The sequence below is a fragment of the Chroicocephalus ridibundus genome, chromosome 11, assembly GCF_963924245.1.
Source record: "Chroicocephalus ridibundus chromosome 11, bChrRid1.1, whole genome shotgun sequence".
Lineage (NCBI taxonomy): Eukaryota > Metazoa > Chordata > Aves > Charadriiformes > Laridae > Chroicocephalus > Chroicocephalus ridibundus.
Genome location: NC_086294.1, coordinates 3195420 through 3212445, shown reverse-complemented (window position 1 = coordinate 3212445; position 17026 = coordinate 3195420). Strand labels below are relative to the sequence as shown.

Here is a 17026-nt window from a genome sequence, read left to right as displayed (position 1 = left end):
AGATCTGTTTTAATACACTGACTGACACAGGGAGGGAGGAGTGTTGATGTTACAATCTAAGAGTGAGTTAAACTCCCGTGGTGTTTCCAGGGCACCGAGGGCGTTGAGAGCAAATAAGCTAAGGAGCTAGCGGCAGTGTGGCAGGTAGGATTTCGCTGTTGATAACACGAGATACAACTTAAGCTCATGGTGTGCCTTTTTGCCAAACAACATGTGGTTTTCTAAGCTGCCTGTGTGCTGTTCTAGAACAGACATGTGTACGACTGTATAGACTTCAGAAGAATTTCTGTGTGGAGCTGATGTCAGGGAGCAAATGAGCTGTTAGAAGAGGCTGTAGGCCCATGAGTGTACCTTGTTCTGGAGTAGCCTTCAACAGCTACTCTAAGAAAGAGACTGAAACTAGTGAGCTTGTGGATAGCTGACGAAGGATCAGGAGAAAAAGTTTTGCTTTGGGGTTTTTTTGTTTTTTTTTAATTTTTCTTTTCCTGGAGATTAACTGAAGGAAATGAGGAGAGAGCATAGGCCAGACGCTTCTGTTCTTGCTGTTATTCAGCAAAAGATCAGAGAGCATTTAGGTAAATACTAAATTTGCTTATTTTCAGTTAATAAGAAGTCAATCAGAATTACTGCTGTCAGGATGATGTGGCCTTGATGGCATGCATGATTTTTTTCCTCCTTCCACCATGTTTCCCAGTCCCCCAAGGGTTCAGAGGATTTTCATTCATTGCATTTTCCTGGGTACTTTTATAGGTACTTTTATAGGCTCTAAGGAGGGGATTCTTCTTTCCATCTTTTTTTCTGGACGATAAAAGTACAGCCCAGAAGATTCACTTAAATGGTCTGCTCAAGGGCTGAGCTAGTGATGTAGCTTTACATAGCCAAAAGGGTCAGTTTAATTTTTCATGTAAACAAGGCTGAGCTGTTTGCCCATAAAACGGTGTTTAACCTGTGTAACACTGAGCAGGTCAGTATTCATCTTTGCAAAGTGCTCTTGAGATCTTTAGCTGAAGCCGTAGATGGGTAAATGGTTTTTTTTTTAATTGACTAGAATAACAAATTCAGAAACGACGTTGTTGAATAGCAGAGGACAGACTGGTGGTATGCTAAGTGAGAAGCAAGAAGGTGCAAGTGGGTGTTTCTCTGTGTACAGCAACTAATCAAGATGTACAAGCTGCCTGTTTTTTTACCTACTTTCTTGCAAGTATGTCCTTGTAACGTGTACTTGTAAAACTCATTTCCTTCAGCATGACTTAAAGACCTAGCAAGTGGTGTTGCTCAAGATTTTGGGTAATTCCTGCTGGACTGTGGGCACCTATGCAAGTGACAAGTGCCATATAAACTTCACGTGCAACTTACCAGAAAGTTAATTTCAACCAGTACCTGATGTCCAGGTGTTTCAGAGTCTAAGCATCTTAAATTACGTACTCATTTAAAGGATGGGAAGTCACAACAAAGAACTGGAGGCCATGAGCAGGGGACTTGATGTGATGTGATTAATGTAGCTGAGAGGTCCCAGCCTGGCGTCCTGTCTCCATGACCCCTGTCGTCAGGTTTTTGTTGTACTGGTCCCAATGACTTTTTATGAGTCTAGCTCTTGTCTGAGGCCCTAAATTACAAGCCATTTGCCTGGCCTTGGCCAAGCTGGCTGTTAACACCACCAGAAGGAGGGAATAAGACAGGAACTCCAGGGGTCATTCCCATTCCCACTGCTTGTCACACTGAGCAGTATCCTCTGTCTCCTTTGTTGCCTTTGAGGAGTGACGTATGCTTTTGGGCGGTGTCTGGTGTCCTCCTCTGGTTCCCTGATTGTAATTTTTGACCCTTGCCACCTTTATTTTTATTGACCCCCACAATCATTTGGCTTCCCTTCCCTGTATTCTTCCCCCACCTTTTTCTTGCGTGGGGACAGTGTATAAAGCTGTTCCTAAAAGCGGAAGCAACAGGCAAGCAATAAAACAAGCAATAAATGAGAAAAGGGCAGACAAGTACCATTGCTTCCCCGAGGTGCTGTGCCACGCTCCTGCAGCGTAGGAGCTTACTGAGCCAGGAGTCTGAGCCTGGTCTGACTTCTGTGCTGCAGACTGGGCCAGAGGCGCCAGTGGCCAGTGCCCAGCGCTGGTGGCAGCACTGCTTGGCTTTGGATGCTGGCGGGCTTGTCTGCAGGTGCAGACCGTCTGTCCCTTCCTTCTATTCAATGGGCTCAGTTCAATGACTTAATTCCTTTTAAATTTAGAAGCCTGCTTGAGAATTGAAAGGCTTCACACAAGGTACAAGTAAAATGAAAGACCCAATGTATTTTTTTGAGAGGGTAAAAAGCAAGGAACTGGTTTGGCTGCATGAGAAGCTCTGGAGTGGTTTAAATTTCTGTACAGAGTATGGCTTTGTAGTTACTGCCACTTCCACTTTTTGGAAGATGTGTTTAATTACAAACCACTGCCGTTACAGCTGGAAACTCATTTCCTAACTAACATTAAACAATGCATCCTGAAAGCAGAGATGTGTGGAAGGCTTTTAGGAGAGTGAGCACATCCCTCCCTCAAATATCCCATATTTGTTACTCCACTGCGCTTCTGCTGCTGGTGGAGTCCTCAACTCAATCACAACACTCTTATTTTGTACTGCTACAGTGAAGAGTGCAATACAAGAGTGTGGGTGGGTTTTTTCCCCTGTCCTAGCTGGGGTTAGGGGGGGGAAAATAATGACATAAGATGCAAAAAAAAAAAAAAAAGCTAGAAGGTTTATTTGTAGCAAGCCAGAATGATGCAAGTTAGTTGTGCAGGGTTAAGAACTTATAACCTCAAGAAAAAAGAAATTAATTTGTGGTCTGTATGCATCAATACTTTAGCATCAGGTGTTTTAAGCTGTTTTACTTAGTTTGCAGGAATTGGTTAAGACAATTTGATTATGTTTAACAGAATATTATCACAGGCCTAGGGAAAAGTCAATGGTTATCGGTGAAAGACGCAGTGTTCAGCAGAACCAGAGGCAAAGTGCTGGTGCAGAGCCAATTGAACAGGATTTCTTAGCTCATCTGTTTTTGTTCGGTGGCTTTGTCTTGTTTCCTGTTCCTGGGGGTGAGGAGAAGGGGTAGAGAGAGAAAATGTGTCTTTAATCAAATATAAGTTGGTTTCCAGTCAGTAAATGGCTGTGTTACTAGGTTAAAATATTTATTTTTTTTTTTTCCAGCAAGACCAGCCAAGCAATGACTCCTTCCTCTCAAACCTTCCGGTTCCTTCCTGTTGCTTTTATGAAATGTGGGTGCGTCAGTGACTATTTTTTTGTTTGAACAAGAGTTGCTTTAATTGGTCATCCATACGCGAAGGCAGTGACTCGAAAGGATTCCTGTCCAGGCGGATGGTTGGTAGCTCTGATTCTCGCACGCCGCTGTGAAGCCTTAGCGAGCGTGTACTTGACAGAAGGTGGTTATGGCTTTGTAGGTAACTCTGGGAAGCATCCAAAAATTAATCGCACCGGTGTGTTTTTATTATTACTTGCTTTGCTCTTCTGGAGAAGCTGCAAAGTTCTCCTCAGTCAGTGCCTTATGTGTTCTCAGTGTCTGCAACCTTGTTGACAGTTTGTGGGTAGAGGAGATGGTGTGTGTTAGAGCATCCTACCTTACATCTTCTTCCAGATAATTGCAGTCATTTCGAAGGTGCTTAACTCATCCAAACAACACTTGTGTGTTACATTTTATGTTCGCTCTTCTTCCTGGGGTTTGTTTTTGTGGGATTTTCCCCCCCCCCCCCTTCTTAACTCACAGCATGTGTTGGTGGAGCTGCAAGTTGAGAGTTGTCTGGGGGCGTGCAGTGATGTTGCAATTCTTCTTCCCGTGAAACTAATTCATTGTTTATAGCTAAGAGATGTTGTTGAAGGTTGCCGTGAGCATAAAGTGAAATTCTCGGCCTTATCACTTGTGGGCTTTGTTATTTCTTTTTTCTTTTTTTCTTGAAAAAATAATTGCTTTGTAATTTTTAGATAAGACAGACAGTGTTCCTGAATCAAAGTGAAGGGCTGAAAAAAGAATTCTAAACAACTTTTCCTAGAAACTTTGGAAAACATTTTACTTTGAAGAATCTTTACGCTCATGTTCTCCTTTTCTTCGGTGGCTGCTCTTCTTTCAGTAGCTTTTGCAAATGCTGAAAACTGTGGAAAACTCTTTTCGCTCTTGTAACGCTATGAATTTTTGTTACATAGTCTTTAGTTGCTAATATGCTGGGCATGCAATTGAGAAAGAATATGGTATTCAGTCTCTGTTAATACAAGACTGTCCGTATTCTCCATGTTTAAGCAAATTGTCTCTTATCAAACCTCTAATTATAGGAGTCTCATTTTTTCAAAACATGCGTGTCAGCTCAAACGGCTCCAGTATTTGTATACTTCTGACTCTTTTAAAATTGTTAATGAAGGTCTAGATTTAGAAGATGTGGTCGGCTAAAAGCACTGAAGGGTATTGCATAACAACATCAATTTAGGAAGGAAAATGCGGTTTGAGTAGGGTCAGATTCTGGTTATTTCTGACTCTATAGCTTAAATGGCACTTTTTATTGCAGATTGAGCGCTGAAGAAGATCAGAACAAAAATACCCAGGTTTTCTTTTCCTTTTATTGCCAGCCATCAGTGTTTTTTTGCAAGCTAAGCAAGAATTTTGCAGCAGTGGCAAATTCTTGTGCCAACTGATAAAGTGGGCTAATCTATTATAAATTTTTTCTTATTTGTGGAATACTTGCGGCAAAAATTAATTCGTTAAAAGGTTGCCCCTTCTTGTGTTCATTGCTAGCTTCAGGTTGGTGATTGGAACCTGTGCTGGTGTAGCTTGGGGTTCAAAAAGAGTTGTGCTCTAGCCGCAGCCTAGTTGTTATATCTTCACTGACTGTGTGTCCCTAGGGTCTGAAACGCGTACTGTGGTTCTGAGAGTGACGGTAAGCTGTTCTTCCATTCTTTCCTAGTGATTTTAGGGAAGCTTTATACAGTTTTCTGCTTCAAGGGTGGGGAATAGACACTGTGAGGCCGGAAGGGTTCTCAGTTGAATCAAAGTGCTCCAGCAGATAGACAGGTTTCACCTGGGATCTACTCTCTCTCCAAGCTGAGTCCTCTTGGTCTGTTGGAAAGTGCTGTTTATATACGCTTAAATGTGAGAAATGTGGCTGAGAGGGGGCTGGGGTTTGGGAGTTTGAAGTTACCATGCTTCAGGGATACGTTAGTTGGAAGTTGTTGCTTTCTGCTTAAAATGCCAGTATGTTGCCCTTCTGCAGGGCCAGAATGTTGCAGTCTTGACCCAAAGACCAGAGAGCTAAAATACAGCACTTGGAAAAACCTGGTGATTACTGGTCTGAAGTTGGAAGTTACCTTTCCTGGTGTTAGTGTTGCTGGTGTTCAGCATAAAATGCACCACCATTATTATGCAGATAAATGAGAGGATTTATTATTAATAGTAATAGCTTACTGCTTAGTGGCACATCCTCTTCCTTTCCCAAATTCAAGGTTTTGCAGCTAGAATGTTAAAATTAATCTTACTTGTATCTGAGTCTCTTTTTTTTTTGTGTGGCTTTTTTTTTTTTAAGCAGTGTCTTGATATTCCATCAGTTTTCTTTATGCAGTTAGAATCCTGCCTGAGTTTTGAAAACTGTGCAGAAATAAATTGGATGCTTGTTAGGACATACCGGGATATCCATCTGGACAGTTAAACGGGTATAAGCATGAGTTTGGTTCTTGCGTTCTTTTAGGATGTCATCCATGGACTGGAGCCTTAATGTGACATAAATAAGCCACTAATTGCCCGTGCTTGCTGTGATTTGGCTTGCCGTGCACCTCCTTTCTAGCTCCTTTGAGGCAAAACAATCCTGGCAAAAATAAAATGATCAGAGCTTAACACGTACATAACTGAATGCAAGAGACTGTTGTTAGCGCTGGCGTCTCCAAAACAGGGTTTATTTGTGGTTGTGAAATCACTGCTGTGGTCCCGGGAACACCCCGATGAAGCTGCTTGTGCAGGGCATGCCTTCCATCCTCCTAATGGCAGCTAGACCAAAAGGAAGGCATGAAAACCTGTTGATACAGAGTGCATTCCTGCTTTGGGAATGAAAAGAAGTTACTTGAATCCACGGTACTACAGCGGTTGGGAAGCTGTTAGGAAACAGCACATACTCCTTTGACAAGTGTGTTGCATCTTAATCTGGTGACATGCCCCATGCCTGCTTTTGTGTGACAGTGCATGGAATAGGGTGGGCTGTGCTTCCAGAGGGGAAAAGGTGTCGGGCTCTGTGTGGCATGCTGCTGGCTCTGGTAACCAGGCAGCAGGCAGGAGATAACACCCATGTAGAAGAGCAAACGGAGTTATAAACTTCATCAGTTTTTGTAGGGACACCAAATTAGGTTGCATCTCTTAACTCAGTAGCAAGGTCTAAAGACTTACTAAACAAATGGAGTAGTAGAGAAGCATTTGTTTGTTACTGGCTGTGCAAGGCTTTCTGATGAGTGGTTTCAGATGCTGCTCTATATGCCTCCTCCACAAGAGCAACAAAGAATAAAAACCATGAAAACAGATTATGAGAGCTGGATCTGGAATGGTACTGGTGAGAAATAGGCCTATCTGAACCGGAATTTCTTCTTTTTACTTGGCTGGTTACTACAGTCTGTGGAAAAAATGTGTAGCAAAGTTGAATACACTGAAATGACAGAAATGTTTTGATAATGAAAGAATATAGTGGACGCAACATCTGAGTTTGTATTCATATTTCAGATGGTGAAATTGTAATAGTAAGGATTTCTATGGAGGTAGTACGTTCACGGCATTTATGGTGGAGGAGAGATTTGGTGGCTAAGCAGACAAAATTTAAGGTTGAAGGCTATGTTAGAAGAGGATGTCTATCTGTTTTTAGTTGTGTATATTTGGTGTTAAATAAAAATAGCTTAAATCAAACCTGATTAAATCCTCCGTGAAAAGCATCGCGTATACCAAATATCCTTGAGTAGCAGCTCTTCAGCCGCTGAGAGGAGCGGTGCTTTATTTGTGGAAGGGGGCAGACATGTTCATTTCCCCTGAGGCTGTGAGGGGAAAGAGGAAAGAATGAAACATCTTTCTTTTTTTCTGGGTACTCTTAGCTGTGTGGAAAACAGTTCTGAACTGTCAGTGGGGCATGATGAAACCCCTGCATGTGAGCTGGGTTTAATATGAAGTGCACCTTTTTCAAACCAAAAAGGTTCATAAGTTTTGTCTTAACAGTGTATGTTAGATACCCAGTTCCTGCAGATCTTTATCTGCTCTGTCTTGTCCTCCACCTTCAGCAGCGGTAAGGGATCCCTGCTGGTTATCACATGGGTTAGGTACTTGGGTGACAAACTAAACAAAACGAGAAGGATTCCCTCGGGAACATGGAAGCTGGTTCACTTTCTGTCTGGAAGATGAAGCTGGGTCATTGTGTCATGAATCCCACCATGTTCCGTGCTGGTGACTTGGGTGATGGAATAAAGGCTATTCTCATTACATTGCACAGAATATCCAAAGGCAGCCTGCAAGCATGGTAGAGGACAGGATTATCATTCAAAATGACTGTGACTATGTAAAGAAATAGGAGAGAAAGAAATAAGCTGCAAAATAATGCAGTCAAGTACATATTACTGTGCCTGGGCACAGTCAGCTGCATAAAATGAGGAACAGCTAGGTGGGCAGCAGAAAGGGCATTAAAATGGAGAATGTCCTCCCAGGTATAAAATGTTCTTGTACCGTACTCTTTTGTTAGGTTTTCTGGGTAACGTAATGCTTGAGTTCAGCATGCGGTCTGTTGTGCTTGGCCCAGGTGAGCCCCCCTGCTGTGCAAGTGAGACCGCTGTTTGAATACCCTCTTCCCTAAGAAAAAGCAGAAGAGAACGGCGAGTGTAGTTAAAAGCTTTTTAGAAAGCAGGCTGTCAGGATAGTTAAAATTTGAAGACTGTTGGAAGATGACATGTAAAAGACTCTTCAGGTAGCACAAGGTGGTGGGACTTAAGTTGCAGCACAGGAGAAGGGCAGTTAGATCTTCCACTGAGTAACCAAGGGAGACTTGCCCTGGTGCAGGGGGATCTCCTGGTACAGAGCAGGTTGAACGTTTTGGCTCGGTGGTGCCTGAGATACAGCCGGCACTGCCTTTGGCTGCGTGTGGGAGTGCAACCTGGAAAAACAGGACCATGAGCGCTAGGCCTTTCCGTGATTCTGTTGGTGTGCAGAGCTCACTGTTGAAATAGTGCTCCTTCATGGGCTTTTTGAAAAGCCTCGCTTGCCTTCAGGACACTTCTGCAAAGAAGCCACGGAGCTGCATTCCTATGCTTGCCAAAGTCTAGAAATTATTTGCATGCCAGTATTCTGGAAGTAGGTATCTGAAGTTATTCTTAAAACCTTGAATTACCAGTTTTTGAAAACACTACAACCTTTAATTGTGGCTTTTGGAAAGAGCCCTGTACGCATATCACCCTCAGTGTGTTGGCGGCAGCCAGTTCGTTCCATGTGGGATGTAAACGCAGCCCCAGCAGTTCAGTGTGTCCTTCTGCTCAGGGATGTGCCCTCGCCTCTCCCGAGCAGGGCTGGGACCTGCCTTGGGGTGCAATTCAGTGGCAGAGCTCATCTCGGTCCTGTCCTCTTCCCTGTGCGGTATCACCTCCTCTTTCAGCACAAGGTAATTTTTGTAGTTATTGGCTTATTCTGAGGCCGTTTTAGCCCCCTGAAGTGGCTCGCTGCAGGTGTGGGCCAGTGTGGGTGCCCATTGGAGGCAGGCTCGTGGAAGGGAAGGGAGCAGTAGGACTGCAGCAGCGTTCGCTTGAAGTAGTGTGAAGCAGAACGGAAACCTGTTCCTAAGCTTTAGCACTTGATGAGGTCTTGATTCTTTCTGGAAAGCAGGGGCAGGTTGGCCTGGGATGGCTCTGCTTGCAGAGCTGCTCGTTGCAGGAACAGGAGCTCTGAAAGCGGCCTCTTTAAACTCTCATTCTTTCCTCTGCCCTCATGTCCTAGCAAGTGCACTACAGCCCATTAAGATATAATTGCATTACTCTTGAACCATCTACGACAATAATGGGCGCCATCATGACCAGTGTAATAACCTGAAGGGTTTACAGTTAACATGCTGGGCTGTGAGCGTGGTTTAAGGTTGGGGCTTCGTGTGTCTGAGCATGAGATGTACCGGGAGCTGTTCCTGCTCTCTGCAGCTTGATGCTGTTTTCAGTGGCACCTGATTCAACTCAGCTGTGACATCCAACTTTGCCCCATGTTTCCACTTGAAGGGCTTTGCCAACAGTGCCAGCTGACGTAGCCATCTCCTCTCGCCATTGCCGGTTCCGCTCGCAGTGGTATCTGTGGTGGCACGGTGAACCAGATGGGGATCTCAGCCCACCCTGCAAAAATGGATTTCTCTCCCTCCAGCCAAATCAGTTCTTCCCCATCTGGTTAATCGCTCAGCCGTGGGGAAGGCTGTGCCAGTACAGAGGGGGTGTGATGTGAAGATGGGAATGAGTTCCTAGGAGGGTGTGGGAGGAGGAACATTGGTTTTTAAGCAGCTTTTCTACTGCTTATGAAACCACAGGCTGGGCACCACAACTCCTTGTGTGGTGGTGTCTTTCTATATATTCCAGCACTTTGGATTCGGTGATGCTTGCTCTCTTATGCTGCTTTGTCCTTGAAATTCCGATTTTGAGTGTGTGCGCTGCTGCATGTCCTGTGCATGGTAGGTCTGTGGTGTGGAGAACCTGTTTCCATATCGGCTGGGGCATCCCAGCTGGCTGAAACCAGCGCTAGGCTGGCCTGCGGTTGGGTCCATCTTCCAGAGGATGTCCTCTTTCTTTATGAGATGCCGCAGTTATTGCAGGCGTCGTGGGAATCCTTGTGTGCTCTCGAAGAGCCAACAATTAAGCACTCTGCTGCAATATCCTCTGACGTGGTTTACTACCTCTTACTATATTTGAATTCAGTGAGGCAAGAGCTTGAGCAGACACAGGGACAGGAGAGGTTCCAGAGAATCAGAGGGATCTCGTGTCAGGAGTGCAGCCCTGTCAGTTGTCCTTTTATCCCCTAAACCCACACCATTCACGCAGGCGTTTGTAAGCTGTAGCCTCTCCCTGTATTCTTCACAAGTGTTTAATCAAATAAACATATTTACTACAGTGCACAATTGATATCCAAGTCATTGATGAAGCAGTGTATTTGATATCAACCAATACTTTTTAGATAAATTTCAATAAAGTTCATAGTAAGTGGTTTTACGGACCATTACTTTTGGCCAGTTCGTGAGCTATTGTAGTAATGTGTTTTCAGATGACTTGACTTCATTATTCTACTAATACAATTAATGTATCTTCTCATGGTTACCTCGTCCTGCACTTTGTTTCTGCAAGAGGCAATAACAGCATTAAATATATAGAAGCAGCTTTTACCTAGAAGCCTAATGGGCTTTACAGAGCCCTGGGTGTGTTTCTCAGAATCCATAAAGGCTTTCAGCATACTTTTCTTGGCTTCTTACGTAGGAAGCATTCACGCTGAGCTAATCAGGAGGGAATAAAACGGTGAAATTCCTTGTTGAGGGTAGGATGTTACTTAATGGGGCTGAAGGGCTTTTCACGGCTTGGCCTTTGCCAGCGTCTGGGCTGTGGCACAAGCCAGTGCAAAGCTGGACCAGCAAAAAAAAAAAAAAAAAAGGTGGGGGGTTGATTAGGAGAGAAGGATAGTTAGTGATTTCACAGGACTTAGTGATAAGGAAGAGGGTAGATTTAGATTAGGTATTAGGAAGAAATTTTTCACCCTGAAGGTGGTGAGCCCCTGGCCCAGGTTGCCCAGAGAAGCTGTGGCTGCCCCATCAAGGGGGTTCAAGGCCAGGTTGGACGGGGCTTGGAGCAACCTGGTCTGGTGGGAGGTGTCCCTGCCCAGGGCAGGGGGTGGCACTGGCTAGGCTTTAAGGTCCCTTCCAACCCGAACCATTCTATGGTAAGTGTTAGAGGTAAGGTGAGGAAGAGGAGGTGGCCGTCCTCCACCCTTCTGCAGCCAGCTCACTGGGGGTCTCAAGCTGCAGGCTGGTGTGCCTTCTGCTGCAGGAGCTGGGACCCTTCATCCCCACCTTCGAGCTTTTTAAATTTAAACTGTCAGAAATGTTATGCATGCTACCATGGATCCATCTTGGGTTGGGTTGGTTTGTTTTTTTTTTTTTTTTTAAGCTTTTCAGCTTTTTAAGTTCTCTTGCTCTCAGTGTGGGCACTTGGAGCGTGGGCGTAAGTGGAAAGCTGAATGCAGGTTAGGTGACCGTTCCTGCTTCACACCTTGCAAAGCTGTACTTCAGTGTATGACGGCGTGTAGGCTTTTCAGGGCAAAGACGTGTTTTCAGCAGTGTAGTGAGTACTTAATCTATTGTATCATGTCTATAGTGTGGGAAAGCCTAGGTCACGTCTCGGGCTCAGCCTGCCATGAAGGTGCTGTTGGCTGAAGCCAGGTGATATTAGTGAAGCCCCGGGTTCCTTATGCCCTCTCAGGCTGAGCTGCTCGAGAGCCCCAGAGATTTTATTCTTCAATGGCAAACAAGCAGCCACGTCTCTGCTGTTTCTGTATGTTTAACTGTCAGCGTCAGTAAAAAACGGTTAGTTGTTGGTACGTGTTGTAAACATGGTTGGTTACCAAAATTAGTGCCTTGCCTCCTGCTTCTTAAAAATAATGGGACGTTGTACTCGTCTGGCAGCTCGGGGACATCTGGTGCTGTCAGAGCAATCTGTCTGCTGAGATGCTATGCAGGCAATGCCCTGTCCAGAGCAAGATTTAAAAATATCAGCTAATAAGCTTTTAAAACCACTTCAACAGTAGCTGCTTAGGAAAAGAGATGGAAGTAGACTTTGGAAATGTGTTTCTCTTCCTGACTTTTTTAAAAATATGAAGCTACAAACGTCGGTTTAGTCTAATCTTGAATTGTGACGGCAACCTAAAGCAGGAAGAGCTGGAATCTATTAAGTCTAAAGTGGTATGAACTAGTTTTATGGACCTGCAAATACTTTAAATCTATTTTTTCCTGAAATTATGGTTCTGGTTATTCCTTTGTGCAGTACAGCATCACAGTGTTCATTATTTTTATTTTTTTTAGACTACTGGTTTCAGAAGCAGAACTATTTTAGTAGTTTCACTAAACTTTTCCCATAACCATATTTGCTGTTCCACTGGGATGTCGATATAAAACTGTAACGGGAAGGAGCGGCTCAGTGACAGCTTTAACAGATCTCTTCATGCAAATCTGCTTTTTCCCTCCTATGTAAATGTTAAGGGGAAGTGTAGTAGATATGTAAGCTGTTAAATGTGAACCAACTGGATTTTCTGGCTTTATAAAGCTTATATTCACTATTTTACCTTTGTACTTAGAAAAGGTGAATTGGATGAGCGGGTAGGTTGAATCAGTTGAGTTAGAACCTGGCTCCTCGTTTGACAAAGCATTTGGGGTAGTGCCTCATGGAGAAAACGGGCAGCTTTCTGGTGCTGTTGAAGTCAAGGAGTCCCTTTCTGTTCCCCCAAGACCTTAGACTGTGTCTCAAAGCCGGTCTGGGGGCACCAGCCAGCCAGCCCTGGAGGCAGGCAGCAGAAATCGGGAAGAGGTTCTTTGCTTCGCCTTTGGGGCGAAGCTTTGTGGGTAAAGTGCTTGCATTACCTGTAAGTCCCTTTTTCAGTGCTTGGGGACCACTGATGAGTAGAGCAAAGACTGCCTATCTTGTCATTCCTCTGATAAAATATTGTGGCTTTTGAATAGGTTTTGGTGTGGTTTTGTTTGTTTTTATTTTCTGAACCAAAACATAAAGGTAATGTCTGTATATTGTCATAACAAGCATCTTTTTGAACTGTCACCAGTTGAATCAAACCTGATGCTTCCGGAGACAATATTAACCTTAACTTACACCAAATGGATCTGTTGTGTGTTTAATAGCTTGCATTTGAATTTATTTTTAAAATACATTGCAACAGCATTAATAATGAACAAAAATGTATTCATGTAGCTCTTTTCCTTCTTCTAGAAATGACTGCTGTTACTGCAGGCAACGTTAACTTCAAATGGGACCCCAAAAGCTTGGAGATAAGAACACTGGCGGTTGAAAGACTACTTGAGCCTCTTGTTACACAGGTAGGAGAAAAAAAAAAAGGGGAAGGGGCAAAAAACTTTCATAAGGATGATTACATGTTTTGATGTATTATTTCAATGAAGTAACTATTAAAGCTTAAACTCCAGAAGTAAAAACACTATAAAACTAAAGATGGAAAAAAAGTGTGCAAGTAATTTCTTTGCTCAGTTTTATCGTTATTGGGCATGAGTCTAGAGAGACTCTGCTTCTTCAGCACCTGATAAGACACGGTATTTCACTTAGAAGTGCAGAAATGCATGTTAGTAACTAATGCTCTGCTGCTGCTGTGCTGTTTCGTGCCTGGATTTTGGGTGGTATGCTGCTTATTTGCTGAGTCTTAAAAAAGCTATGCCTTGAATCATGTAGAAACTGGTATTCGGGAACGACAAAAATCCCTTGCAATGAAGCCCTTAGTGCTTGCCAGAAGTAGGGTCTCGCAAGTTTTTTCTTTGAGATGACTTGTGTTTCGAGTTCCCTTTGGAAGGAGGTTCAGGTAGAGGGCGAAGTGTGTGGTGGGGGATGTTTGCAACCCGTCTACGACAATCTTGTGTAGTATGTGGATTGCTGACCCTTCCTAACTGAGTTCCACTGAAGTATGCTTTTATGGCATTTGTTGCTGATTCAGTATATCTTTTACAAGATATGCATACTTTCTTTTAATTTCTGCCTACGCTTTCTGCTGGCTTTGTGAATAAAAGCTTATTTCACATGGTATGTGTTGCCCAGTGAAATGCACTGAAGAATATAGGAAAGCCAGAGTAAGTCCTCTAAATGTGGGCTATGTGTCTCGGGCATTTTGGAGATTCTTGGAAGAGACTTTGTCAGAGGTCTGGAGGAAAAGGTGCACTGTGGACAGTTAACTCATCTTCTTTAGCATTGTTTTTCTGAAATATGAAATACGCAACTCCTGCTAAGCATGAACTTCAACAATCAAATTCTCCTTTCATTATTAACATCCCTTTAATCACCAGGCTGCTGCCTCTGAAGCAACCCACCTTTTGTTCCCAACAGATGTCCACGTGGGCAGTTGGATGATCTACTATTTAGGTTTTTAACTGGAGTTACTGATGGATTAAGAGAATTTCCTTAGGAGAAATTGTCCTAATTTGGTAAACTTAACTGAGCAAACTTGTTTCTAGGACCTTTTTGTCCAAGTTGAGTGCCTATAACTTATTTGTCAAGTAGCACAATAGGCTGTACTGGCAATCCCAAATTTTGTGAATGATGTGACTGGCAAAATACAGAGAGGAAAGCAGAGTAAGTTGCCTTGTTGCAAATTGTTCTTTATGAGGCTGCCCAATACAAACGCTCCCCATTAATCGTCAGCGCTATTCCCAACTGATGGCTTTCCCTCTCTGAATCAACCTACTGAGAAAATGGATTCAGCTCTGAGGACCTTTATGTCAGCAGCCCTTGGGCTTCCCAGAGTAGGAATATTTTTAGTGATGTAATTTGATGTCCCCATGAAGTAGCTTTGTATGTATTTTCCTAGACTTAACAAAAAGGAAAGGGGGGGTGGGGAAAAAAGGCAAATGGAAAAGCACGCGTGGGTTTTATCACATCTGTCTGTGTTTGATTGAAGGGGATGGATCCTGATCCTGAGCTAAGAGAGTACCTGGTGGTCATCTGGCCGCTGGTGACCAGCCCCTAGCAGGTTTTCATTCTGAAACATAAAACTTGGGTTGTGAGAGCTCAGTTTTGGTTGTTTTAGAGAAACCCACCTCGAGTACTGCGTTCAGTTTTGGGCCCCTCGCTACAAGAGGGACATTGAGGTGTTGGAGCGTGTCCAGAGAAGGGCTACAAAGCTGGTGAGGGGTCTGGAGGACAAACCTTATGAAGAACGACTGAGGGAGCTGGGGTTGTTTAGCCTGGAGAAGAGGAGGCTGAGGGGAGACCTTATCACCCTCTACAACTACCTGAAAGGAGGTTGTAGAGAGATGGGGGCTGACCTCTTCTCCCTGGTGACAAGTGATAGGACGAGGGGAAACGGGTTCAAGTTACTTCAGGGGAGGTTTAGATTAGATATTAGGAGACATTTTTTCACTGAAAGGGTTATTAAACATTGGAATAGGCTGCCCAGGGAGGTGGTGGATTCACCATCCCTGGAGGTGTTTAAAAAAAGGGTAGATGGGGCACTTAGGGACATGGTTTAGAAGTGGCTCTTGTCAGGGTAGGCTAAAGGTTGGACTCGATGATCTTAAAGGTCCCTTCCAACCTCAATGATTCTATGATTCTATGATAATGAGCTCTAGGAAGTCTTGCTCTGCATTTAGGCCATTGGCTGTAGTACTGTTGTGGACTGAAAAGATACTGTGTTACTAGATTTCTGTAGATAATGGCTTCAACCTTATTTGGGGTCTTTTATGCCTGGAGAGCTGTCCCAAACTAATTATCCTCAACTTGGTTTCTTTTTATGTTACGCCAAATAGCTCTGGCCTGTTACTGAGATTGCGATTTATCAAAAATACAAGTAGATCTCAATTCTTAAAATCAAATTTTCAGGTCTGCTGCTGATAAGAAAAATCTCTAAGCAGTTCAGCTGAATTTATAATGCTCATCAAGAAGCATGGTAATGTTTAAAGAGACGTGAAAAACACTTGTTAGTGAGTTTAACCTTTGGAGCTGGCAATGGTGCAGGTATTAGCGCTATGCTGTTTAGAAAAAAATACACATGGCCTTGCTGTCAAATGGATAAACTTCTAATTTTTTTTCATGTTTTTTTTTTCCCCCCCTCCATCTGTGCCTTTAGGTAACAACCCTGGTTAACACTAGCAACAAGGGCCCCTCTAATAAAAAGCGAGGGCGTTCTAAAAAGGCCCATGTTCTGGCTGCTTCAGTTGAACAAGCAACAGAGAATTTCCTGGAGAAAGGAGACAAAATTGCGAAAGAGAGCCAGTTCCTTAAAGAGGAGCTGGTGGCGGCTGTGGAAGATGTTCGTAAGCAAGGTAAGAGCTGTGTAGCTGGTAGCTTCTAAAACCACGGTTTTTCAGAGGAAGCAGAACCGTTCCTGTTGCCCTTCTCCCTTTTGCTGCTGTTTCTAATGATTTTGTGCCTCTCCACTTGCGTAGATTCTCGGTTTGTCTTGCTGGCTTCCTTGAGGAATGAGGTGAAGTGGGCAGATCTGGAAATTGGGTGTCCCAAGTAGCGACTGAGAAGAGAAGCAAAAAGGCTGATCCTTTGAAGAGCATTTAAAAGTCAGTTTAGGCTAAAAAGTAAACTTCCCCTGGAAGTAATGGAGCTATGGCTCAAATATGTCAATAACTTCTCCAATATTTGAATGTATACAAAACAGCATTGTAGGAGGAAGAGCTGAGCGTTGACTTGACAGAGCCGGGTGTCTCAAATATGCGAAATGTAAATAGGAACAAACAGAATGCGAGGACCTTGATTAACTATTCCAGGCTTCCTCCTCCACATCTAGTGTTGATTTTTATCATTTTCTTTTTTACTTTCTTGGAGAAGACCTGCAAGAAAAGCCTATGGAGCTGGCTTACTCTAAAATATGCACTAGTAAATATTGTTGCTCATAAATCATTTATCATTCTTCCAGTCATGAGCCTTTTCTATGCTTCAGTGAAACCCAGTCAACTGGTATTAATGGTGGCGGCTGCTGCAAAAAAAAAAAAAAGGGAAAACTCATTAGCATTAATTACTTGTTTGTAGCTGAAGTTGCATAGTGATGAAGTATTAGTTGAAAACGGTTCTAAGTTCTGGATGAGCCTGGTTGACGGACCAAGGAAAGATCAACATAAGAAGGCTGCAGTATAAGGGGCTAATTGAGTTGGCTTAATTTAACAACAACAAACAGCAGCAAGAGACACCCCTTTGTATTGAAGCCTTTAATTCCTGGTGCTTGCTTGATTGCTGCTCAGGATCGCGAGTCAGAGCTCAGCTGTGAGTACCGTCAAATGACTCTTGGAGATAC

The 17026-nt window shown here is 43.5% G+C and overlaps 1 protein-coding gene across 3 annotated transcripts in view; it reads left to right on the top strand.

Annotated features, from left to right (window-relative positions):
* CTNNA1 (catenin alpha 1) overlaps positions 1–17026 on the top strand; it is a 122222-nt gene that overhangs the window by 3682 nt on the left and 101514 nt on the right. For all 3 annotated transcript variants that reach the window (XM_063348694.1, XM_063348695.1, XM_063348696.1), the window contains exons 2-3: positions 12997–13103; positions 15851–16046. In XM_063348694.1, coding sequence (XP_063204764.1) covers positions 12999–13103; positions 15851–16046 — 301 coding nt within the window. In that variant the 5' untranslated portion in view covers positions 12997–12998. The remainder of the gene's footprint in view (positions 1–12996; positions 13104–15850; positions 16047–17026) is intronic.